Genomic DNA, 26,018 nt, shown 5'->3' on the forward strand with positions numbered 1-26,018 from the left:
AGTTCACTGCAGCAATAAGACGCTGTTACCTTTTCACAGCTTCAAGTCCTTGAGAAGGATTTTTCGCAGACGTCTGTTGTGAAAGTCTCCCAACATGGAAAGGAAAAGTGCCAGGCTGTTTTTTGTGACAGTTTGCTTTAAGGACCAACATGTTTTTTTTTTTGTTTTACTGCAACAATAATCTTGTGGCTGAATTATAGTTATTTATGCTACCTAAAAAAGCCTAATGGTCATCACTGTACTTTATTAAAGGCTCCCATAAAAACTCCCATAAGCAATAAAAATACTTTTCTGTGTCTTGAAAAGTTTGTTCTCATTATAGAGGGTACATCTTGTTTGGAATGCAGCCTTGTTAGTGGACTTTAAAAGTGCTTTGAGACCATCTGAGTGATTGTTAGTGTTGTTTAAAACAGTACACAAAAACAGAAAGAGAGCGACTTCCTGAATTTTCATTAACTCTCAACTAATAATCAACTATACCTATCCTACTCTTCACTGAACTCTCCGTTCGATCTATATTTATCTTTTTTTCATTTATTTATCATACGTTTTAAATGTATTGTTCCTTTTATATTGTTTTCCACACCATGTAATTGTAATTTCTTTACATCTTGTCTAGCAGTACAATGACAATAAAGTTTCTTGACTCGAAGCACAGAGAATAATGGGTTCTTATGGAGGCCTCTCTACAACTACATGTGCATGTAAGATGGAGCTTTGTATGCAACTGGGCTATGGTGATCTGTATTTACAGATTCTGTATAAAAGTGTAGAACCTCTAAATAGAGGGGACCAAATTTTGTTATTGGATGTGTTTGTTGTTTGTGTTGTATTGACCAATCAAATACCAGCAGGCTCTATATGCAGGAAATACAGTCCGTGTGGAAAGCAAAAAAGGTGGAACGTAATCTCAATAAACAGACATCTACTTGCAAGTTCGGCCAACAATCCAGTCTTAGATGTCTTATCTCAACTCCATTGTCGCGTCTCAAGTTTCTAGTTCGACTGTAAACAATGCAACGCATGGAAAAGGAAGTCTCGGCCTTTATCGCTAACCGTTGACTACACCTGAAACCCCAGAAAGCCCGCAGACGGGTTCGAATGTTGAGGGTTGTGGTACAGGAATGGGATACTTCATGGGAAATTAATACCAGATGTTGCGATAGAAAAGCTTGCATTCGGCTGGAACTTGCACTGTACTGATTTATTACTGTACAGTAGGTTGAGGCAAATAATTAAAAAGCTCTGCTGCAATACCAAAATAGGAGAGATGATATGTAATAGGCACAGAACGGTAACATTAAAGTAAATTCTTTGGTCGTGTTGCAGATTGTTCAGGTGTCCTGGAGCCAAATTCAAGCTTAAAATTTGAAGTGAGGAAAACCTAGATGAAGAAAATGAGTCAATAAAGAATATGTGAAGATTGGATTATAGAAGGATCCTTTTTAGCATAAACGTCTCACTAAAAAGCTTAAATGTAAATCAGCTGCTCATTTTGTATTTTCTCTCCACTTTTTCTGGAACATTTCACACAGAGACACCAGTGAATCTTAGTGAGAGCCTCTGATCGTTTGAACATTTTACTTTGTAACAGTATATCATGCTCAACCTGCCAGTAAAATGTCTTAAAATGCCGTATCCATCCAACATTCACAGCACTACAGTTTTAGATTGTAATTCAAAGATTTTTATATGTATCTATTAATGTATTTATAACCGATCCCTATGTTGTGTGCTGATCTGGATTGTGATGTGCTACATATTGCTATTACAGGGATAGATAAGTTGTTTTGAATTAAATTAAAGTGAATTCACAGCCACAAAAGCATGTTCTGACAAAGCCTGGGATAAAAAGTAACCAGTTTTCTTCCACACTCTCCTGGCCGTTTACCTGATGCAGGACAATTCCTGAGAAATGTGGTCACATTATTCCTGCGTCTTCCGTCCCTGGACAAATCACTTTCCCTCTATTCCCACTCCGCCTTATCTTTTTCGCCGAATCTCCCTCCATTCCTTCTCTTGCTTCTATTTCACTTATTTTTCAGTCTCTGTCCTCCCTTTAAGTCCCTTTATCTCCTGTTTTTCTGTCATTCTTCCCCCTCAAAGTCTTTCTCTCCACCCATCCCATTTCCATCCGCTTATTCATCCTTATCCAGCCCTCCTGCTGTCTCTCGCCTCATCCACCCCTTTTTCTGTCATCAGTCTTTCCTTCTTCCCTCCAACTGATATGACTATTTATGACTCCACTAGTCCTCACAGTGGGGCCTAGTACTTATTGAAAGTAACAGGGAACATTGGGGCTCTTCAGAAGCATAAAGCTCTGGTGGGCCATTTATCACCCTTATGGAGCACCAACACAATCACACATCCACATAGGCCGTATACATGGACACACTTTTATGTTGTTTGTTTGTGTTCCCTGAGGCCAACAAGATTTTTTCCTTGCACAATATGGAAACTTTAATCATTGCAAGTAAACAGACACTGTGCTGGGTAGGGGGCTGTGTGTCTATATGTGTGTGTTTGTGTGTGTTCAGGCGCAACAGTAGCTCTCTGAGTGCATTAAGATCACCCATTGACATTGAGCAGAGGCCATGCAGTCAAATGGCTCCTTCTGCAGTAAGTGGTTTAGAGAGAGACACACAAATCAGAGCTTTGTGGTAGACTGCAGCTGCAGTTTACACTTCACAAAATGTAGTAACATACAAGTTCAAACCTATGGGCACACATTTGTTAAAGTTGGCAATGGCAGCAGAGAAGATTTATTTCTAGTAGGGATGCATGATTTTATCGGCACGTTATTGGTATCTGGAGATTATGGTTTGACATATCAGCATCGGCAGATATGTCATTTTTCTGCCAATATTTTCCACCGATAAAACAACGCTTTAATTATGCCTAAATGCTCGATGATTCCCTAAAAAAGCTTGAATATTACAGTTTTATTTGAAAGAAAACTTAAACCTAAGTTTATGTACTTTTCTTATATTGCCTAGTGAGTGTGTACATTTTCAAAAGCACTCACGTTATTTCTGCATCTGTCTTACAACAGGGGAGACTTGATGTTCTCTGAAATTAGGTGGAAAAAAACGGGCCTAATATATCTGTATCGAATTTGGCAATCGTCAAAAAGGATTGGGAAATATCAGCATCATCTGCAAAATATCCAATATCGTGCATCCCTAATTTCTAGACATATTTTACAGCTCAAGCTATAATAGAGCATCAACAGTAAAAATCACGACATAACAGTATGAAAAGTACATTTGTAAAATGTTTTCGGTCCGGTAAAGTGCTCAAGAACACGTTTTTAGTTTTATTGATTCCTTATTGTTAATGTACTACATGAAGTTTATTTTGAAAGTAGGTCTCTTATTTTGAAATACACACGGTAGTAACAGAAGGGTAAATGTACCTGAAAACGGCAAGTAGCAAGCTGGTAAAAATTATTCTTTGTTGGGGAGAAATGTTTTAGCGTTGTTTAACATCTGGCTAAAAATGGGTACACGGTTTGTGAGTTTGTAATTTCGCTGTAGTAATTTGAATTTACAATTTTTTTGCGCAGGTGTGTTTGGTTTGGAAAGGAGCGTTTGTAAGTTAGTAAAACTGCTCTGTTAGCTAAACGCGCAGGTGAATTTCGTCCTCCTTAATGAGTGAGCTAATTTTTCATTACTTGCCAACTGAGCTCTACAAGTCAGAGGAAATGCTACAAATAATGCTGATGCTTATATAAACGAAGTGCGTAATTATAAGAACAAAGTAACAGAGTAAGAACAAAAACAAAACGAACCGAATGTAAATATTTATTTTCTCTCAAAATATACAATTGAATTCTCAGAATACTTAGTTTTTCCCTCACAAAATCTATTTCCCTCACAAAATCTATTCTCCCATGTATTCTTGGGGACTTTGGCTTGTTAAGTAGGATAAGCACAGGTGTTACTAATAACTTTTAATTAGTTAAAAGATGCTTTCAATCAATTACAGTGTCCCGTTAAGCTACATGTGTTATCCAAACCTGGAAATAGGCCTTTTTCACATTAGACTTTTTAGCATATCACAGTGGGAAAAGCGCAGGTGTTTATCGTTAATGATGGCTGTATTCCATGTAGCTGCTTCAATTTCATGCTCCTGGTTGTGTGCATGCTGACTCCCTGCCGTGGCTTTCTCAGACACCTGAATACAACAGAACCATTGTTAAAGTTATTATTAACACCTGTGCTTTTCCTTCTGTTAGAAGTCAAAATGTCTGCTGTGAAAAAAGCCCATTGTTAGGATCATTTTTAACGCTGAGATTATTAAAATGATTGTTTACATCTGTGATTTTCTGCTGTGACAAAATGTTTTTGAGAATGGTCTACATGTGGACATTCCTTAAATCACAGCTTAGTTTTTTGCTACGTTTTTAAATCGTTGTAACTCGTAACATGATCTTGGAGATCGTGTTAATCAAACAACTCTAAATGTGTTTCATTTAGTATTAAAACTATTGTGAAGAATCGATTTGAAAGCCGGTCAATCAGCCAGTTTTTCATATTCAAGGATTTACTGCGTACATACATGTAAAATATACATGTTGGTACCTAAACATTTCAAAGGGAAATTCAAAAACATATTTATTAACCTTACATAACACTTTTATTAAGGTTTTGATGGACTGAGGGTACTCAAATGAGTGTTCTTTAAAGGAGCAATTTGGAAAAAGCCACTGTCACTCAAAGCCTGTGTTCTCTGTCATAGATAGAAGCAATATTATTTAAAATTGGCGCCATAGCTGTGGAGAAAGTTGTACAAACAGCTTGCATTCTACATTCCTACAACACACAGCCTGCTTTGCGCCTCTCCCTCTGAAAGGAACGGCCTAGCCAGTATGAAATACTACCGTTTCACTGCAGGCAGTGGCTCAGAGCGGTACAGAATCCGAAATACAATGAGAATATACCGGTGGATCGTCTAAAAAGTCCTCAGGTCTGCAGTCTACATTTCAAACCTGACGATTTTGAACTAGACATGACATCGAAGGCGGGCGTCCTGGATTGAGGAAGTGTAGTTTAGCAAGCTCCCTGGCCTCCGCCAGATGATGTATTTTACGTAGTCTGGCAGGTTTTTCAGGGCCCATTGGAAAAGCGGATAGCGCCCTCCAAAAAATATGGTTAGTCAGACTGTAAAATGTAAAATGGTCACTTAATAAGATATATGAATTCAGGAAGAAAGACATTTATGTTGTGCTGGTAATAGTGTTTTATGGACTTGAATCCAGTTTTGATGAAGGTAAACAAAGGACATATTCCTCATGAAACTCTAATTGTGTTTTATGTAGACTTTTCATCATTTCTCCATTGCATTAATTTGTTCCTCTGCCACCCACACTTATGTAACATTTACATGATGTTATTGCCAAGTCTCTGAAGTAAACTTTTCTCTTTCCATCCACAGGTCGTAAGTTCGTCATAGCCAATGCAAGAGTGGAGAACTGCGCCATCATCTTCTGCAACGATGGCTTCTGCCACATGTGCGGTTACTCGCGGGCTGAGATCATGCAGAAGCCGTGTACGTGTAACTTCCTGTATGGACCCGACACCAAGCGACTGGCCATCGCCCAGATGGCCCAAGCCCTGCTGGGGTCGGAGGAGAGGAAAGTGGAGATCAACCTTTACCGCAAAGACGGTAGGAAAATGAAATATTTTGTTGGAGTGTTTTGACAGGTGTTTGTTTGGATGTAGGAGAGGCTGTGTGCACCTGTTTTACGCCTGTTGACTTCTACAGAAGATGAAAATGAGTGTGTCAAAATGGTAGTATCTGTACGTGGCTGGAAAGAGAAGTGTGTGTGGAGATGTGGAGCTGGATTTACAAAAAGGGGAGGTCAGTGTGAGTACATTTTGTGTGTGGAGAAGGAAGCGGCGGTCGTGTTCCTCAAGAGATATAAAGACATAGGAAAAGTAGATACCACTGTCTTGTTTGTGTGAATTGACATTGCTCGGATGAAAAGAGTGCTGTGCAAGTTGTGTGTATGTAAACATGTTCTTGTTTCTGAGTTGGCTTCAGTTAGTGTTTGTGTAGTGTTAGGAGAACATTTGGCAAACAGAAGCTCATGCTTATGTGTGAGCCGTAATGTGTGAGTGACCTGACTGCTGTTTACCGTTAAGTCCATGTTGTATTTAGCGTCTTGTAACTTTTTAGTGCCAAATTTGAAGTGCAGAAAATGCAGTATGGTACGTTTGGTCTGTTTCCAGATTAATAGAGGACTTATCTGTGGCTGTGCTCAGCTTACATAAAAGTCACTTCAAAGTAAAAACATAAGATGTTCTTTAGAGGAAAGTAAACCGGGGAAGCCCTTCGAGAATTCTCCTTAGCGGCAAAAGTGTATTTATGTTTGCACGCATGCCAACTGGAGCAGGACCAGGTATCAGGACGTGGGTTACTGCAACGACGGCTTCCATGGTGATGAAGAGCAGCCGTTGTAATAAAATCAGAAACTCCCTGGGACACGGCCAAAGCATCTGCTGGACATTTTCCACCTGTAGACAGACACCAGAGCAACAGGAGGAGGGAAGGGGAGAGAAAGAAAGAAAGAGGCAGATGGAAGAAAAGAAGGGAGGAGGGAAAAGGCTTTGAACAATCTGAGGGGGGAAGATCAGCTCTGGAAGTGGGCTAGAGCTTGAAGCAACAAACAATAAGAGAGAGAGAGAAACGGTGTCAGAAAGTCTCTTCCTCACACAATCTGAAAGTGTTGTTGATGGTGAGAGAAAGCAAGTAAAAGGCAGAGGGAGAAACAGGGAGAGATGGCGCCAGCTGTCTCCTCTTTGCTGATACTTCTGAGGTGGGCTTTTCCAATTCAGCCCTCCTCCGCGCTTGTTTCACTTTCCACTGTTTATCCTGGAGATGTGGACTAACACACGCACACAACCTTCCGCTTCATAAAAGTAGCTTGTAAAAACTACAACACTGTATATAGAATTGCAGAGGTGTTGTCATTTCTTTTCCGCTGGCGATGTTAACGAGAGTCCACAAAGCTAACAACAGATAGTTAAAGGGTTTGGAGGCTTGTGCCAGCGCAGGTTGATAGCTGTAAAGCTGCTATTGCATGGCAGTAGCTTGGATAGGCCAATCTCATTCCAGACCAAAAGAGAAATTACACCGCTAACTTTAATTTATAGCACCATAATTTGTAGTCTTAAGAGGGAAGTGATTCATGAAATGAGCACACTCAAAGGAACGACCAATTTGATTAAATACCCGTATAATAGAACTATTAGAGGTAACGAGAGGTCAGTGACCATCCTGGCAGAGCACTCATCCCCAAATAATATCACATGCTAATGTATAAAGTGGCTTTTGGCCCTTTTTATGAGATGCTAAGTGCAGCAAGTATTTTACATGTAAGGAAGAATCTGATTCTAACTCCTGGATAATACATGGAGCAGCTAAGCTTTGATTCCTCTTTAACTGTCTCATGCAGAAGTAGGCCCTCTTTTACCTTTACTTACACTTGAAGATTCACCTGAGTATTCTGAGTCTTATCAATTTATAATTTGACATCTTCAAACTTGATATTCAGACCACATAGCTTCTGTAGAGCTGAAAGTTGTAGAGGATATGTGAGAAAGTGAATACAGAATACCCCTGAAAACCCGACAGCAGGGTCTAAAATGAACTTTTTGGTCTACCTGCCAATGGTGGGTAAACCAAAACATTTTACTAGCCAAAATGTTTTCTAACCAGCCATATAAAACAGACTTTTACTGCACTGAATTTAAGGAAAAATATAAAGTAATAAAGCCGCAACCAGCGGTGTACTCCGTAAAGCTTTAATATTAATCAATTGCCTATCTGGCAGCCCCCGTAGAGCCGCGGCGCATCACTGGGTTGCCGGGGTGGCTGTGTGACTGTCTAAAGGACGCATAGCTGAAAGCAGAGGAAGCCCACGGCCCGCCAACGACGAGTCCATGTTTCTAACAGTTGCTCTGTTAGTAACCTGCTACATTTCAGGCGCACCAGTGAAAGTGAAAACTCGTACTTGTCAGATTGTTGGCGCACAAGAGCTCTGCACGAGCTAGATAAGGGAAGCGTGAGCGCGCTGATGGAGATCAGCGATGGTCAATTAAAGGATTGGAATACAATTATTCACGGACACACGCCAGCGACGAGCAGAGTCGTTACAAAACAAACCTTCGTCACCTGCCGCCCCTGGTGCTCGACCTCACTTATTTTAGTCACCAAATTAGATTTTTACGCGCAAGTGGTGGGTGCTAATTTTGGAACCTGCTCGACAGTGTTGTGTCTCCTGCATGCTGAGGTAGTAAAGAATGTAGAGAGGATTGAAGAGTGTAAAAAGCTCTTATCTACTGTAACAATGTGACAGAGCTCAACTGACAATACATGAGAGTATGTACAAGCACACACTACACCTACACACCAGGCATACCCTTCTGTATGAATGGGCAGTTGTGTTTGTCATGTTTCCATGGAGTTTGTAGAGAGGCCCTCCTCATGTCGCCACAGTAACATGGTGACACACAGGATGGAAAAATGTCTCTTTAACTCCTCCTCCAGTGAACACACCTGGTTTATGTTGAGGACGCTGCTTCAAGTTCTATACCATAATCTCGTACGTACATGTTAAAAAGAATATATCGTAGGAGGTCTTTTGTTGAAACGTTATGGATTTGTGTTGGAAGAAGACAGTGGATGGATAAAAAAAAAACATATCAATATTGGGTATTTGATATTAGTGTGTGGGCATGTTTGACCCTGGTGACTCCTCTCTCTCAGCCACAGCCACACTGGAGCTCACAAAGACACAAACACAGAGTCTTAGGTAACCCCAGCGGGCCACCTTTAAGCCATCAGAGAGCTGCTGATCGAACTCAGCGGACACGCCTCATCCATAATGCACACAGGGCGGAAACACTATGCCACCTCCTCTTGTCCCCTTTGCCTCCTTCCTCCCCTCGCTCGCCCCTCCCTCCTCCTGCAAAGGCAGAGAAAGGAAATGAAAGAATAGCCTTCCCTTTGATTTTGAATAACCACCTAAGCAACGAGTGTGCTGATGGTATGTGTTTTACTCGGACTGGTAGGAGTGTGTAGCCATGACCCACACATGCATTTGTACAGAGAACAGACACATGCATGTACACATTGCACACACACACACACACACACACATTACGTGCACGCAAGGCTTCATCTGAGCCCATTTATCTAGTGCCAGGTTTAGGCATGAGCCTTCACGATGATGGATCTCCCTTCTCGCTCTCACGCTCAATTGTCTGAGTCCGATTGCTCACCAGCTAAATCAATCATGCTCTCCAGGTAAACTGCAGTAGGCAACACGCACACACGGACTCAGCATGTGGAGGTTTTGGTACAGAATGGGCTACTGCCCTAGTTGGCTTTGAATCCTCTTTCTGGCTCAGTGTCACAGATATGCGGTTTATGTTGGCCTTTGGTTCACAGGGAAATATGTTAGCAACTAGGGAGGAGTTAAAAGGGGAAACAAGAGGGCATGGGTTGCTTTGTTCTGCTGGAAAGAGAGAAAAATGGCAGGTGGGAATAGGGAGTGAATAACCTGGATAGAAATCTGACTCTTCTCTTCTTCTTTAACTTTCCCTCTACTCCCTTCTGTCTCTAAAGCTCAGTATTTTTCTTTCAAACTCAATCGCTCATCTCTTGTTACTTTTCTTTTTCTCTTGGACATTTGTTCAGACCAAAAGCGAAGTGAGTTTTACCCTCACTTTACTGTGGCAGCTTTGTTTTTATTTGCGTTGGTTAAACACAGCCAGAACATTTTTGATGTTCCAGATATGTACAAAGATGAAGCACAGTCTTGTTTAGGTTCATATCATCATCCGGAGGTGCAAACAGCTCTGTGAATTTCATGGCCCTGTCAAGGAACTGTGTCTGGATTACCATTCCTGCCAATTTCAACTACTTGTGGTCGACCAGATCATGGTCCTGTTAGCCCATATTGGTTAGCAAGGATTTCTTTGGTTGACACCAACTACTGGCCTTGACCGGGAGTTTCGTTGTATCTGGAAGGTCTTATGTCAGAGGAAATCTGAATATCTACAGCAGTATGACACAAAATAAAAACATATTTTATGATTTATTCACAATAAACAGGTAGAAAGGTAAGAAAATAACAACATCCCCATTAATATTTGTAAAAAAAAGTCTCAGTCAGGTCAGTCCTATGTTGAGACAAGGAAACAACTTTAAAAGTGCTTCTTTTTTTTTTAAATGGAACTTGGATCAACCATTTCTGGTGCAAAATAAGGTTGTCAAGACAAACTTAAATGGCCAGTTTGCTGATTTTCAACCTCAGTCCTATCATGCTATTATGGGGAGCTAATGTCATTATGGTTGAAAAAAATGCACTTTAACTCTGTGCCTTTGGAGGACGCTATCTGCTTCTCCAATGGGCCCTGGAAAACCTCCGCCAGACTATGTAAAACGTGTCATCTGGCGGAGGCCAGGGAGCTCGCTAAACTACACTTCCTCAATCTAGGACGCTCGCCTCCGATGTCATGTCTCGTTCAAAATCGTCAGGTTTGAAATGTAGACTGCAAACCTGAAGACTTTTTAGACAATCCACTGGAATATTCTCGTGGTATTTCAGAGTCTCTTGCTGGGCCATTCCTTTCAGAGGGCGGGGCGCAATGCATGTTCGGTGTTGTAGGAATGTAGAATGGGCAAAACACAAGCTGTCTGTGCAACTTTCTCCACAGCTATGCTGCCAATTTCAAATATTATTGCTTCTATTGATTACAGAGAACACCAGCTATGAATGATGGTGGCTTTTCCAGGGGCGAATTGCTCCTTTAAAGATTGACTTTCACAACATAGAGCAAATTACTTGAATACCCGAAGCAGATACCTAAAAGGCACAAATGATGCGTGTGTAATATTTTGCTGACGTCATTCCCAGCATTTTCATTTGATTCGTCTTTTCTATAAACGTATTTGCATTGACTTTGTAAGTAAATGTGCCATGCGAAAAATTTGTCACACGCCTTCAGTCTGTCTTATTCTGTCTCTTCACACTACATCCTGCTTTCCCTCCCTCATGTTTCATTCACACACAGCATCTTTAACTTTCTCACAACCTTCGTCTTTTTTGTCTCTTTCTGTCCCTCCAACAGTAAAGAGAGAACATTGCTTGCATCAGCCTGTAACGATGTGACAGAGTGGGCTCTAATACAGGTTGTCTGTATCAAGGGGCTGAAGACAGCCATGATGAGCTGGATCAATTCAAGGATGTCACCGTTGTCAGTGTTGAGCTGCTGGAGCAAGTCTGAATCCTATTTCAAGAGCAGGCTGTTTGACAGTTCCTTTCTGTATTAGTGGAGTTAAGACAGGTGACAGAAATCCCTTGAATACAGAGGATTTAATGTATTTTCTGTTCAGGATATTTAATCCAGCCAAACTGTGCTCCTTGAGATGCAGATGGAAAACAGAAAAATATGACTGTGCTTCGTTTGATTATTATCTCAGGCAAGATATGGCACTACAATCAAAGTGTGTTGGAGCTTTGTTAAAGCTAGTAACTAGTAGTTTTGGTTGGTTTTCACCAACACGGCACAGCCATCTCTTAAACAAGCTGTGTGTCCAGAGCATAGACTGTATAAATAATGAATGTAGCCACCGTGACGTCACCCATTGGTTTCTCGACTCTGCAAATGAAGCCGAAATATGTCCACTGCCATGTCGGTATGCTGGAGCCTGACGTGACCAAATTTGGAAGAGAGGGTGGAGCTGCAGAAAAAAAAAAAAAAAATGTACTCCCTGTACAGTTATCTTGAACAGTAAAATTAGCTATTTATAACAAACCCGTTACATGTTTATCTCTGTTGTTTCTTGGTTTCTGGAGCCTCAAGTGGACACTCGAGGAACTGCAGGTTTTTGCACTTCCGCATTGGCTTCATTTTTCAACACCAGAGGTTGCTGCTTGGTCCAGAGCCATCCTGTATCATGCATGGATAGAGGTAGTCTATGAACCTGCATTTTTACTTAGCTATACCTGATGATCTGAACTACTTTACTTCTTATTCAAGTCATGTCAGTGTCACTTATAAGATCTTGGTTGTCACTATGGCTGTTTGTGTAAGTGTGATCCTTTAAGACCAGGTGTGTTTTGACCCAGCAAAAGTGTTTGGCAAAAAGGCAGACAGAGATCAAAAGGAAGGACAGACGGGTGGAGGCTTTAAGCTCAAGTGCCACATTAAAGATGTGTTACAGGTGACTGTCCAATGGTCAGGACATCCTGCTTGATCCCTTACACATCAATGAGCTGTTATGCCTTTTCGGTCCAGCAAGCCAGGTGCACTATTAAAGCCCCTTCTCATTTCCCCAGATCGTCTGTTACAGAAGCTCTTACTGCCCAGAGCACGTACTTCTATTGGACCAAACACCAGCAAACAGTCTATGTTGTTATTTCATCTCTGAAAAGAGGCCAAGTTGTTGTGAGGACAAACTCAGGGGGAGAATTTCAACTTCATTTGAAGAAGGTAAAGTTACTGTTTACACTTATAATTTCTAACTTTGGTGACGATATCACAGTGGACATGAGGACAGCGCTCAATGCAGGAGTAAACATTGTGATCGGATCACTCAAACCACTTATATGATCTGGGACGCGTTTCAAAGCACATCTTTTGTAGTGTAAATGTGCCACCTGTGTAAATGTGACAAGGACTTATGGGAAAATATGTCATTATTGCAGGACTTGGTGGTTCTAAATCACACGAGGTCCCCAGGTAATGCTAGTCCTGTGTCTGCACTTTATACACGACATACTGATCTGTATGAATGTCACATCATTCCTGCATCAGCCCTGGATGTTGACTTTGAACGTACAGTAAATGACCTATGAAGAACTCTGTAGGACATTTGGGAAGGACATGAAGATTGTTGGCTTTAAGCACAAGTTCGACCCTCACTACTCTCAAATTGACGTTATATTTCGGCTAGTTTGTGCCATTAGATATCTCTTTATGCTGTATAATTCAGTTAAAGACCATCTCCTGAGTAAACTCTGGAAAATCTCCACTGTAGTTGCAGAATTACTTCCTCCAGCTTTTGTCACTGTGAGCTGATAACACCCCCAGGCATTATGAAAAGGCTGTATTGAGTGTGTTGTGGGTCTTGAGGACTAGCAGCTGTCTATCAGACAATGTAAGTGTTTTAAGAGCATTGTGCTGTGATAATGCAGTGAGCCCAGAGGAGCAGGCTGTCCTGTGTGACTGGGGGGACTCTTGATTGCCTAGCAGCGGTAGCTAAGCAAAGCACTTAGAGACCTGCAGCCTCTCTGGAGAGGTTAGCACTCTGCGCCGATGACTGCCGTGGATGATCCCACCTCCAGCAAAGAGCACACCAGGCTCAGACACACATACACGCAAACACGACTAATGCTGTCAGTTGCCGCCCACACAACAACAAGTTGCATTAGGTTTTTGAATTAAAGGGAGAGGCGTCCATTTTAAAAGCAGGGATGAAGAGCTTCTTGTTTATTTAAGCACAAATGAGCAAGATAACAACATGAGCCTATTCTTTGGCGTTTTGTGTATCAGGAAAGTGTTCAGGGATGATGGGAAAGAGAGGAAGAGGGTTAAAGGAGAAGGATGGATTCAGACCAAGAGCATCACCAGTACATGACCCAAGAAAACAAACCTCCTCCGTCTAAACATTGTCTCCTTTACATCAAACAATTACGCTAGAGCTTTAATATTTATTTTGCATTGCAATGCTAGGATGCATCATCAGGATGCACCGTATTGGTCTGAATATAACACAGGTTTTTTTTCTCCCTTGACATCCATCTCGAATAAGTGGGATCGTCTTATATTCAGGGTCTAGACTTTTAAAGTCCAATATTCGTTCACAACAGTAGACACCACTTATCTTTAAAGTGAGTATACCCCTCATTACTGAGGCCAGCTTTCACTCACAACAACAGAGCTGGGGGGAAGAAACATGGAGAGGCACAGTGTTCCTTAACCAACAACTAAGGCGGAGTAATGATGTCAATTTTAAGATGATTGTTGTCACAGAGTGTAATGTCCGAAAAAGATCAAGGGCGTCAGCTAGCCACAGAGCTCCATGCCCCGTCCTCCTGTGCTCTCAGCAGGCTAAGCCCGGTCCACTGCAGCTTGGTTCAGCTCCTGGAAGTCCCCCTGGACCCGATCTGCCCTCCCTGGCCCAGAAAAACGCTGCAATGGGCCGCTGTACTGCCGCATACAGCCTAAGCTAACAGATGGTAACAGAGAAAATCATAATGTGGTCCTCAAAGCGGCTAAGAGATAGAGAGCAGAGTTTGTGAGTATGTTACTCAAAAAGGGAACGAAGGTATGCCCGTTACCAGAGCTGTCATCTGGCTGTTTCAAGACTACTCTATGAATAGACCTCACTTCACTTTGATCGGTTAATGATTTTCTGAAATGTTTAAAGGTATTTTATCAAATTTAAATATATCAATTTAATCTTAACGATATAAGCAGGATATGCCAATACGGTATGTTCGTTGATGACATCACTATAAACAAAAATATCAATGAAGGCGCTGTGTAAACAGCTTGGCATTCTGCTCTTTAAATTAACCCAAATTCTATTAAAAACTTGCCTGACTTTGTATTTTTTTTAAGTTTCTGGAACATTTCCAACACTTTTATCAATGATGAAGCATTTTAGCCATTTGAAAATACTCCAACAAATGAAGGAACAGTCGGCAGAAATACAAGTCTTATTACCATCTTATATAAAACCTCCAGTTCAATAACTGGGACTGGGCTGTATTAAATCACAAAACATCAGATTGAAGAGCATCCCGATCAAATTACAAATTCATGCACTCTTAATCGACTCAGTCAGCGTAACTTGGAGTCTGTGCACTGAGCTCACAGTGTGGGTATCTGAGTTAGTGTGTGCATTTCCCCCCTTTTTTTAAGATGACACCCAAATAATGAATCATGACACGTCGAAGTGTTATAACGCTGCATTGTGTGTCCGCCTCATTAGTCACTCAGTGTGCTGTAGCAGGCCTCTCTGCATGCTCGCACACAAACACTCTCATACACCCAGGAAAGGGCCTCAGACTCAGTAAAACCATCGCACCATCCAAATCAATCCTGGCATCTACAATAACACATGCTCTAGGTGATGTGAAGTAATGCTTTGTGTGCACGTCTCTCAGAGTGAAACAATACTTACTATCCATGCTGAGTTCACAGCAGTGACCCCATTCAGTTCAGGCTGAGGAGCCACATTTAATTCAATTCAAGCACTCCATTTAATCTTGCCCTGGGAAGTGGCTTATTTAAATATTGGTAATCTTGTTAGGATGGGAATCAGAAGATCAAAATTTCAGTACTAATTTATAAATTCATTAATGTCCTGGTAGCCACTCTGGGCATTGGATCTTAACTGTGACTGTGTGGATTATCACTAGCCCTGCGCTCACAATTGTACTTTTTTTTATCAATATATACTCGTATAATAATACATCGACTGCTTTTACAACCTAGATGCTTTATATGCAGCATGAATACATTTTGCACTACTTCCTCAAAGCATTTTGTGTTGAACTTTGATCCTCTTTCTCATACTTTTGCTGTTGCATTCTGTATTGCATCTCTCTGTGCTGTTTCCTTGACTCTGTGGGTCCGAATAGCCAAATAGCATGAAGGCTTTTTTTCCGCATAATGCAGTACGATGTAATTGGACATTATACTATTTTTGGAAAACTCCAGTGAACATATGTAATGGGACTTTTTAATTTATTTTACTCATGAAGGCAAATATAAAATCCCTTGCTCAAACTCCACAAAAGGTAGTGCTACAATGTTGAATGTTACAGGAACTGTTAAATCATAATGCACTGTTCTAAATGCATTTGACTCAGACTTTATGTGTATATAGATGTGTTTTATATCCTGACAGTTTTCTTAAAATTTTAAAAGAAATCACAATATATTGTGTTTCTTACAGTATAGCTATATATCTTAATATATTCAAAATGTAACCCATGTATGGAGATATTTTTCATATGACCTTTTATTGCCAGCCGTGTCTTAAAGTGGTAATCTAGAAGATCTCAGGTTTGTTCTCTTTGGCGGCACCAATGGTGATAAATGGTAATTGCAGGAGCACACTTCCCAGATATCCAGACAGTGATGCATGTGTGACGTCCACGGTTGGCTCAGGTTGTAACTCTTGATTTTCCTCAATCACCACTGTGTTACCTCATTCAGCGATAGATAGAGCCGTAACAGACATTTATTTACATTTACACTGAGGAAGTGGTTTGTGTATGCCATAATCTCCAAGTCACTTATTACAGCAATGACTTCTCAATCACTGTTTTATAATCAGCCTTTTAGTCGTGTTTGACTGAAATCAGAGCTGTAATTTGAGACCCAAGCTGAACTGATGTGGTGATAAATGTCAAGCTGTAATATATGCTAAGTGAACCGTAGTCTGTCTCACTCTGTGCTTTTTACAGCTTGCTTAAGTAGGACTGAAAACACCGAACAGTGTGCCCAACACATTATGATGTGTGTTATTTGTACCTGTGGCCCTTTCTTTCTTAAATGATGGAAGTTGTATTTCATATTCGCTCATCATTTTTTTCTTTCTTGGTCCCTAGAAAGCATATCCATTCCACAATGTCATTTCAGTCCAATGTGATGCTGTGTAGATTGACTCTGTTATGCTTCATACTTAAATATGTAATCTGCTGTTATATTCTACGTGTCTTATTTATAGCCACATAAAAATTCAAACTGTAGATATATGAATATACTTGTGAGTCTCTCAACCACAGCCAACATTACATAGTCTGCAGTAGAAATGGTGTTCTTATACATATTCACAGACACACATACATACAAACCTTGCAAGCTTTGAGGACACGTTTCCTTCAGTGGGTGATGTCATTGCTGCATGAATACAGAGAGGTCATTGTTCTTATACATGAATGTAAGAGGTTTGGCTATCTTGAAATATGGGGATGTATGGGAACTCCAAGCTCCTTACTCTGTATTGTACTCACCATCTCTCTGGGTTTCTCTGCAACCTGCATCCATATGCAAATGGCCATCTTTATCTTTAGTCCTGTTGGAACCAGGTCTGTGTGTTTTTTTTATCCTCAGTTCTGGTCCGAAATTTTGAAACTCATGAAGACTTGTTTACACACTTGCAGATACATGACGTTTGTATGTGTGCCTTGGGTTGCCTTTGACTGTGTCTGTGATTATGAACACGTGTGTGCTTGTGCTATAATTAGAAATCTTCACACTCAATGGCATATTGATTTCCTAAGACGGGAGAGCTGATAAATGCTCGAGCTATCGTCACCAACTAGCGTCGAGGCTGACAGCCTAACATGCACACACCCACACAATCAGGCGTTTACATACATGAGGTGAAAATAACAAACTTGGAGCTTTGAGTGTTTTGAAAATTCTTGATTTCTTATGTTTTTTCACATTATGGAAACCCCTCATTAAAGTGCTTTCTAAAAAGCTACAATGTCCTCTGAACACTGATACAAAGACCCCACAACAGAGTTGGCTGTGAAACAATTTTGGTGTAGTGGCCACAAGAGGCATGCAACACCAGGATTCATCAAGTGATACACAGTATTTTCCCACATTATTTGAAACACATTAAAACTTTTCTGAGCTTCATACCCCCCAGGATTTGATACAGGAGGAACTTGTCTCATCAGACAACTTGGCCAGCTTAAGTATAGTGAATGCGTACGTGTAATGAATATTCAACCAGTGAACTACTTTTGTATGAATGAATGCCATCCAATGGCATGGGGTTCGTGGCCCCAGGTACCAATGCTTGAAAACATTAGCATCTATGCATTAATGTGATCTCTCGTTTTATCACTCTCTTCCTGACTTTCCTCCGTCCCTCTCTTTCTTTTGCTTCCCTCCTTCTTTAACAATCGTTCTGCCCAGACTGCAGGATGCTGCTGTAAATGCTGCCATCACAGCAGCTATTCTTGCACTTTTATTATTGTGAGAGACTTTTTCTCGCCACACCAGACTAATCTGAATATTCATGTGAACGGTATGTAAATGTGTCTACTGTTGCTCCCTCTCCTAGTTCAGTATGTGTCTGTGTGTGTGTGTGTGTGTGTGTGTGTGTGTGTGTGTGTGTGTGTGTGTGTGTGTGTGTGTGTGTGTGCGTGTGTGTGTGTGTGTTTGTGTGTGTGTTTGTTAGAGGGAGAAAGAAAGAGAGACTGTTGTGGAAAAGTCTCAGTGAAAAGGGTGTATGTATGTGGAAACCTACTGTAATTTGAATCGGGGTATCCTGTCCACTTGTGTGTCGTGCAGGCCTCACTGTAGTCTCACACACATACACACACACACACACACATACAGTCTTACATCCAGCAGTGTTAAAAAGTTCTGTTCTCAAAAGGATTTTTCTCTTTCCTGAAGTTCAAAATAAAGTTCCCCCTGATAATGCTGCCATAGCAACAATGTTTAGAGGCTTGCCAATGAAAATTGGCAACTTCGGATCTAAATCATTTTTTAATATCCAGAGCTGACACATTTATCTCTAAAGAAGTGCTGTAAAACCAGGTTATTCCTAAAAGCCTGATCTTTCAGAGGCACTTTTGTACGATTAGAAATGTATTGATGTGCGGACTCAATTATTGGATGAAACAGATGGCCAAAACCGGAACTTAAACCTAAGTAGGTTCATCTAATAATGACCCCCCCAACCCAGACCAACACTTAAATAGACTATGAATAGACTTGTTTCTAAGACTCTTGCCTTTGATAGAGTTTTGAACCACCATGACAATCCCCAGTGTAGAAGTAGCTAATGTGGTACTGCTTTATCAGTTCATTATTTTCTTTCCTGTTTCTCTTAATTTAATTTTAAATATTAAAATGGTTTGAGGAAGGGATGCAGAAATTCAACATTTTCTCTCACCGATTACTCGTCCCATTGCTTAAGCGACTACTCGAGTCATCACTTTGTAGTTTTCCATGTGGTCCAGTCTACAAAAGTTGCGCAATGGAATCAATGTGGAGACAGTCTCCCATTGCTTACCTGGTAGTGTGAGGCTTAATCAGCAATGGAAAAGCTGACTGTCTGCTCGCCACATATGGCACTTGTTGCCGCGTCCAGGGACTTAAGCACCAGGGTGGTTTCCTCCATATCCCTCCAGTATTCATCCCGGAGCTCCAGTGTGGGCACGTTGCTATGGCTGGTAAAAGAGTGATTGCCCATCTCAGTATAACAAGGCGTACAAAAGGAGTTCCAGCGGGTTTTACAACACTGGATAAGGCTGTGCTTTGGGAGGGCCATCTGATCCTGCTTTAGGCGGAGAGCCTGCATCAATAGGGCGCTGTGGTGAAAATGTGCCACAAGGAGACAAGCCGCTCCCGCGATGCGCTCTAGGTTAGGAACAGCCTTGAAACCATCATTGATGGCCTGCTGGAGCGTGTGGGCCAAGCCATGCAAAGCCTTTTTGTGCCCATATCAGCCGTGGTTTCACCAGCAGCTTTTAGCGAAGTCTTCACAGATTTCTTTGGCTACAGCTGGCTGTGATTACATTATAGCGAAATTGGCAACGTTGCCATGGGGATTATTTTTTGCCCGAGTACTCGTTTGCACACCTAGTCTGAGGGATCTCTGAGCAAGGGAGTTCTGCAAAAACAATATCCCAATATTCAATTGTGATCATCTTACAGACAATAAGGTGAAATAACTTATTTTTTTGTGTATTGAATGAAATAAAGTACTAGATTCTCTTGTTCTTGGCACTGGTTATGAAGCACATATATCATCTACTAGATTGGGTTAGATTATAGTCCACATTCCGTGTGGATGGAATCCATCACGGGTGGAAACTGGCCGTACTCATTTTTTAGAGGAAAACATCGTGACTTTTTGCACATTGCTCGGGGCTTTGCTTTAGCAACTGCTCCATAAAATCCCATAAGGAGACTTGTGGGTCGTGCCATGGAGCCAGCTGGACTCGCATAACACAGCAGCCATCAAGGCTGATGGACAGAGCCGTGTTAGAGACAGTAATAGGGTGAATAGGTAGAGCGGGTCCATTCTTAAGGCTTTATTACTTCATTTGCCTGCATGGCACCAGTCCATCAGGGCCTGTCAATCAATCCTCGCCGTGGCGTGCGGGCCTCAATATCAGTCAGATGTGTTTCATTCTCCTCTAAGTGCTCAAATGGCCTAGCCTTCTTGGTTGCCATCACTTCTTCACGCTGCTGAACGCACAGACTAAATGGCATTGGGGCAGAATAAGTGGTAAATTGAGTAATATGTCAGTTTAAGCAAAAGAGGCTTTTTGAAATGGGATGTTTAAATTATGTGTTATGTGCTGTGTGTGAAATTCAGAGTGTGGATCCTTTTGTTGATTTTTCTGCTTATAATCGAACATGAGAAGGTGTTTGCACTCTTTTGTGTGTTAAGTACACAGGAAGCTATATGGACAACACTGCCACTTGATCCGTCCAGTTTTGACTGCATGCCTTTGGTTTATTTGAAACCACCATGATTAGTTCTCTGGCTGATGTAAAGACGAAACCTGATTCACAGAACAAGGATTCCCCCTCTGCCTCTCTTCTTCCGTCTATTTCTGTCTCTTTCTCATACTCACATTTACAGTTCCACAGACACACACACCAAGGAGGGAAGGCGATCTACTTACTCTTCAGTGTGTGTACAGACTTGCTTTGATCATACCATGCTGTGTTACATCCCTCTGAAACTGCTGAAAGATCAAAGCAGCACTAGCATCGCTTATGTTTTGATTCATGTAGTTGAAGAAAATATTTTTAGTCCCAAATAGGCTTGGTGACCTTTCACAACAAAAACTGCATGCTGAATGTGTCAGCTTTGTTTTCAGGCTGTAAAAGGAAGGTTGGTGGAGATAATTTTAGTGTTTTTTCTTTTTTGTTTTGTGTTTAGCATAAATGTTCTTTTTGTGAACAAACATAGCAATGTATCCTCCATATCTGTTCTTCAAAGGCTCATCACTGCTGCACAAATTCGAGCGCCACTGCTAATATTTCACATAATCATTGATGGGCTCGAGACGGAAATCTTCCAAAAGTTAATCGGTAATTGTTGTCAAGCACACGCAAGTTAACATTAAGCTCAATGGTGTTGATGTGCTAATGCAAGCTTGCTGCGCCTGTAGCACTGGGCTGGCTTCTGCTAACTGTAGATGTGTTAAAACGAATGCTGTCTGGGTCTTCTTCAATGAACTAACTAAATGCCATCAAGATGCAATGTTTTGGGTGTGGCTTATTTAGTATTTGCACTGGCTTTTTCAATTTTTTGCACGTTGATATTGTAATGATACTGGTCCAAAATGAACTGTAATTGCCGGGTTTTTATTAACAAGGACTTCCAAATCCTGCGCCAAAATACACACACCTAAGGCATCCTGAAACCAAAGTTATAAGCTGTTCTGACGTACAATTTAACAGTCTAGCTCGTTTGTGGACATGCAGCACACAACACAATAGTTGCTGAAAAGCATTCACTTCAAGGTAATAAATTAACTTGGCCTTTGTTCACATAACTGCACATAAATTGTAAAAAAAAGGATAAAATATTGGACTTAATATACAGCATGTAATCCCTTTTAGCTCCCATTTAAACAGCCTGTAAGCAGTGTTATCATTTCCCCAGAAAAGACAAGGCAAAGCGATAAGAACTGTAGAATTATCTGATGCTTAAAATTTCAAGAATATACAGCATTTATATGGTGCTTAATATTATTGTAAGGAATAATTGTGTAAATATTCTTGTCAGTTTTGACGGAAGATAAACTATAATTATCTGTATTTGTCTTCTGTGAGGCAAACATTTCTAGCATTGGGAGAAGCCTCTTAGAAAGTGCCAAACACAGCAGTTTGAATGTGACGCACACAGACACACAGCAGCGCGTGGGTTTGACTAACCTACCTGTCCCCTTGGCTTTTACTCCGAGTGTAAAATCGAAGGCACTAATCAAAGTAACATTCATCTGCACCACTCATTTGTCACTCACCATTATTCTTCGTAGTGAATGCTAATGCATTAAACATTTACTCCCTCTCTCTGTTGTTTCACTTCTGGATGGGCACTAATGTTGTTTGCTGCTGCGTACAGCGCATTAGTATTGTGGCCTCTGGCTTATTTGCTGGTGAATTAGTTTTCATTTCAATTAGAATTACAGCAGAACCTCAGTCCTGAGTGGTACAGTCCAAGAAGAGTCTGAAACATTAGCTCATCATCCTTCTCTTTCACTCACTTACTGGCTCACTCACTCAATTACTTGCTCTGTAGCATTCACACTGGCTCTCTCGTCTAACTTCTTTACTCACATAAATTTACTCGGCCCTCATTTGGACAGCAATAAACTGGGCAGTATGTGATTGACCTCTTGAGGTAACAGTCCTCGTTTTACCTTCCTGCATTCATTCCATTCTTCCATTCATCTTGTTCTGCTTACTGGGGAAGGCAGGGCAAGAACGTCTGACATCCAGCATCGACCCAGCTGACACCTTCAGAAACATTAAAATTAGTAGTGATAGTCTGTCTCCCGGCAGAGGACAGGCGGCGAACACTCCCTGTAACTGTTCAAAGACTTCACCACAGCATTGTGTGAGCCGACAGTATATTCAAGGTTTCCAAATTGAGCACTGTAGCAGTCTGCCCACTCACCAGGGCACCTTATGCAGTTCCTCCTGACAGTTTCTTTTTTTATTGTAGCTGTTAAAGAGACTTTTCAAAACTTTTCGCAGTTACAGGTGTTTAAATAGTCCCTGCAGCGTTCGCACATTTTACCCAGGGAGCTCTTGAAAGCCACAGTAAAAGTGTCACCTTCATTACTGTATGCTCGCGATACAGCAAGTACATGTTGGTTGACATGATAATTGGAGGAGCTTAAGAGCTTTGGTGATAGGTACCAGTGTTCTGGGGCTGTTTAAAAAGATAAGATCTGATTCTTTTGTCTCTATTTAAATAGCTGTGGGAGAAGATTGGATTTTTGGGGACGAACACAATACTGCACGTACACACGCCACTTTTGCAATCTGTGTATACTGACTTGGTGCTATTTAACACCAGTCATGTACTTTATTAAGTCTCGAGCTGTTAGCGGAGACATTTCTTTTTGTCAGTTCAAGGTAACTGCGATTCATTAAAAATGTTTTTGGCCATGACTGAAGAATTCAAATATTAATAGGGGTGCTCCGATCAGGATTTTTCGGGCCGATCACCAATCACTGGAAGCAGTATCTGCCGATGCCGATCACCGATCACTTGGTCTATTTGAAGCGTTAGATTGATTGTGTAGCACTATTTATTCTTTTGACATTATCTATGTACTGCTCTGAGAAGCACTTTAGAGTAAAGGTGCACTTTTTCCTTCTGGATCCCCCATGCTCGGAACATGTCACTGAATGCAACTGCAAGAGCCTCCGCGGTGTGTGACCCGGAGAACTTTTGGTAATGAAGAACAAGTTTGTGTAGTTCTAAGTTTTGATCAATAAACTGTGCAGTTGGTATAACTGTGGCAGGCATACATGCGTGAAATAATTACGCCCCGGCAGAGAGTAACGTGGATCCGTGTATGACATGAGTCGTCTGAACTCCTCGTTTTCCACAAACGACAGTGGCGTTTGATCAAGGCAAATTAATTCCACTGTTTGAGCTGATACATCTTCTGGTTTCTTGCTGTCCTTGCTGCATGGTTGCTGTCACTGAAAACTCTCTGGGCTCCCGTCTGCTGCTCAGTATGTTTTACAGGGAGGGGCAGCACAGGATACCTCAGCACATAAACACACAGCATTCACCTGTTCTCAATACATATGAGGCATCTTATACAGACTGTTTTAATTATTTTACACTACAGCACACTGATCTTAAATATACAGTATTAATGTGAGTCAAATGTGCACAGGCTGTGAAGAGTGTCAGTGTAAAGTTCAAAACCCAATGTGTATAAGGAAATGAGCCTGACGCAAAACATACTTTTGCATGTCACTTTGTGGCGTTACAACAACAATTACGTTGTGTAAAGTAGGTCCTGGACTTTGTTGTCAGTCCATCTGTCGTCAGCTTTCTCCATAACTCCATTGATGTCAAAGCTCTGTTAACAAAAACTAAACGTTCTAGTAGATGGTTGCATTTAAAAAAAGTCAATCCAGGGTGTCCCCGCCTCTAACCCAATGACAGTTGGGATTGGCTCAAGCCCCCTGCGACCCTGAACAGGATAAGTGTTACAGATAATGGACGGATAATCGACCCGCTAAAAGGCCTCGCCTCTAAAGTACCAATAGAAATGCAACACGTTCCTTTGCCTATCAGTTAGTATACAGTGGGTTTATCGTTGCTTTTAGAGAAAACAACTGCATGCATCAGCTGGGGACTGGTTGAGTTAACTAAAATGGCAAATGTGCCATAAGAAACAACACTAGGAGCTGAAAGATGCTAAAGACCTGCCGGCTCTCTATTGACTCTTGCAATTGATGCTTTTCATACACTCTCGCGACAATTTTCTCAGCACTGAAAACCGTATTCACAGCTGATAATGTTGTTGATGAACGTAATAATAACAATAATCTATTATGATTTCACATTTTTTTGTTAACCAAAGATCCCCCTTGGGTAACATCTTCCTGTTCGATACAGCCCATTTGTGGTGGAGATGAAGTAAAGCAAACATGAAAAAGACTTGAAGTGAGATGAAATGATGCATTTAGAATCTTGAGCTTCACAGATGGACGAAGGCAAGCCATATGTTTTTAGTTAGTGTAGCTCCCAAGTTCTTTGCTGTTTTAAGGAATTAAGTATGTTGGAAATTATGTCAATTTTTAATATATGGATATGGATCTTTTATGTCTAAAATAAAGGTAGTGCATGAATGCAAGCATTAATGAATCATACAGGACTGCCAACACATTGTTATGCTGCCCGAACAAATCTCTAGTTACATAAGGGGAAGCACAGCCACTCCATCATGAAAAAAAGGTTAAAAAGGCTTTCTCGCTCCGAACATCAGGTGTTTTTCCAAAGCTCAGAGCTCACCGTTGTGTGGCTTTAGTTGGCAGAGACACACACACACACACACACACACACACACACACACACACACATGCACACGCACACACACACACACACACACACACACACTTTCCTTGGGGAGGGCGGTTTTGGTGTTGTGACAAAATGTCGCAACATCCAAACCGACCAGCGTGTGGCCATCAAGGTCAACAAAAACGACCTTGGAATTTTTCATCAGGCAAGGCAAGAAATTGCTATCCTGCAGCAGCTGCGGAGTCTGGATGTAGAGACCTGCAACATCGTGAAGTGGAACGGTTTCTTCTTCAACAAGGCGAACATCTGCCTGAACTTCGAGCTGCTGGATCAGAGCCTGTATGATTACATGAAGGAACGACAGGACCAGTGTCTCCCCATGACAGAACTGAGGTCTGTATTATATCAGCTGGCCACAGCCCTTTCCCACTTGAGCTCTTTGGGAATTGTGCATGCAGACCTCAAAACTGACAATGTAATGGTTGTGGACTGCCAAAAGAAGCCACTGACAGTCAAGTTGATTGACTTTGGCCTGGCACACCCAGCTTACGCTTGTCAGCCTGGTGCTTGTGTGCAGACCACCTGGTACAGAGCACCAGAGGTGTCGCTGCACTATCCGTTTAATGAGGCCATTGACATGTGGTCTCTGGGGCTGGTGGCTGCAGAGATGGCTACGGGATACCCTTTGTACCCCGGAAACATGGGCTATGACGTGCTGAGCTTCGTCATAGCAACTCAGGGCCAGCCACCAGACCATGTGCTGGACCAGGGGATGAGCACAGAATATTACTTTTATCCAGAAAGTGATGGCCCACTGCGCTGGAGATTTAAGACACCGGAGGAGTTCGAGTGCGACTCAGGCTTCCAACCTGTAGACACACGATACCTCTGGCTGAAGAGTCTTAATGATCTTGAGGAGCTGATGGAGGTAAACAGACAGA

The 26,018-nt window shown here is 41.5% G+C and overlaps 1 protein-coding gene across 1 annotated transcript in view; it reads left to right on the forward strand.

Annotated features, from left to right (window-relative positions):
• kcnh2b (potassium voltage-gated channel, subfamily H (eag-related), member 2b) overlaps positions 1-26,018 on the forward strand; it is a 281,118-nt gene that overhangs the window by 31,900 nt on the left and 223,200 nt on the right. Inside the window, exon 2 of the mRNA XM_069667808.1 lies at positions 5,437-5,667. Coding sequence (XP_069523909.1) covers positions 5,437-5,667 — 231 coding nt within the window. The remainder of the gene's footprint in view (positions 1-5,436; positions 5,668-26,018) is intronic.

This window comes from Semicossyphus pulcher, unplaced genomic scaffold (genome assembly GCF_022749685.1).
Source record: "Semicossyphus pulcher isolate SPU_LCO1_2020_fin unplaced genomic scaffold, fSemPul1.0.p SCAF_18, whole genome shotgun sequence".
NCBI lineage: Eukaryota > Metazoa > Chordata > Actinopteri > Labriformes > Labridae > Semicossyphus > Semicossyphus pulcher.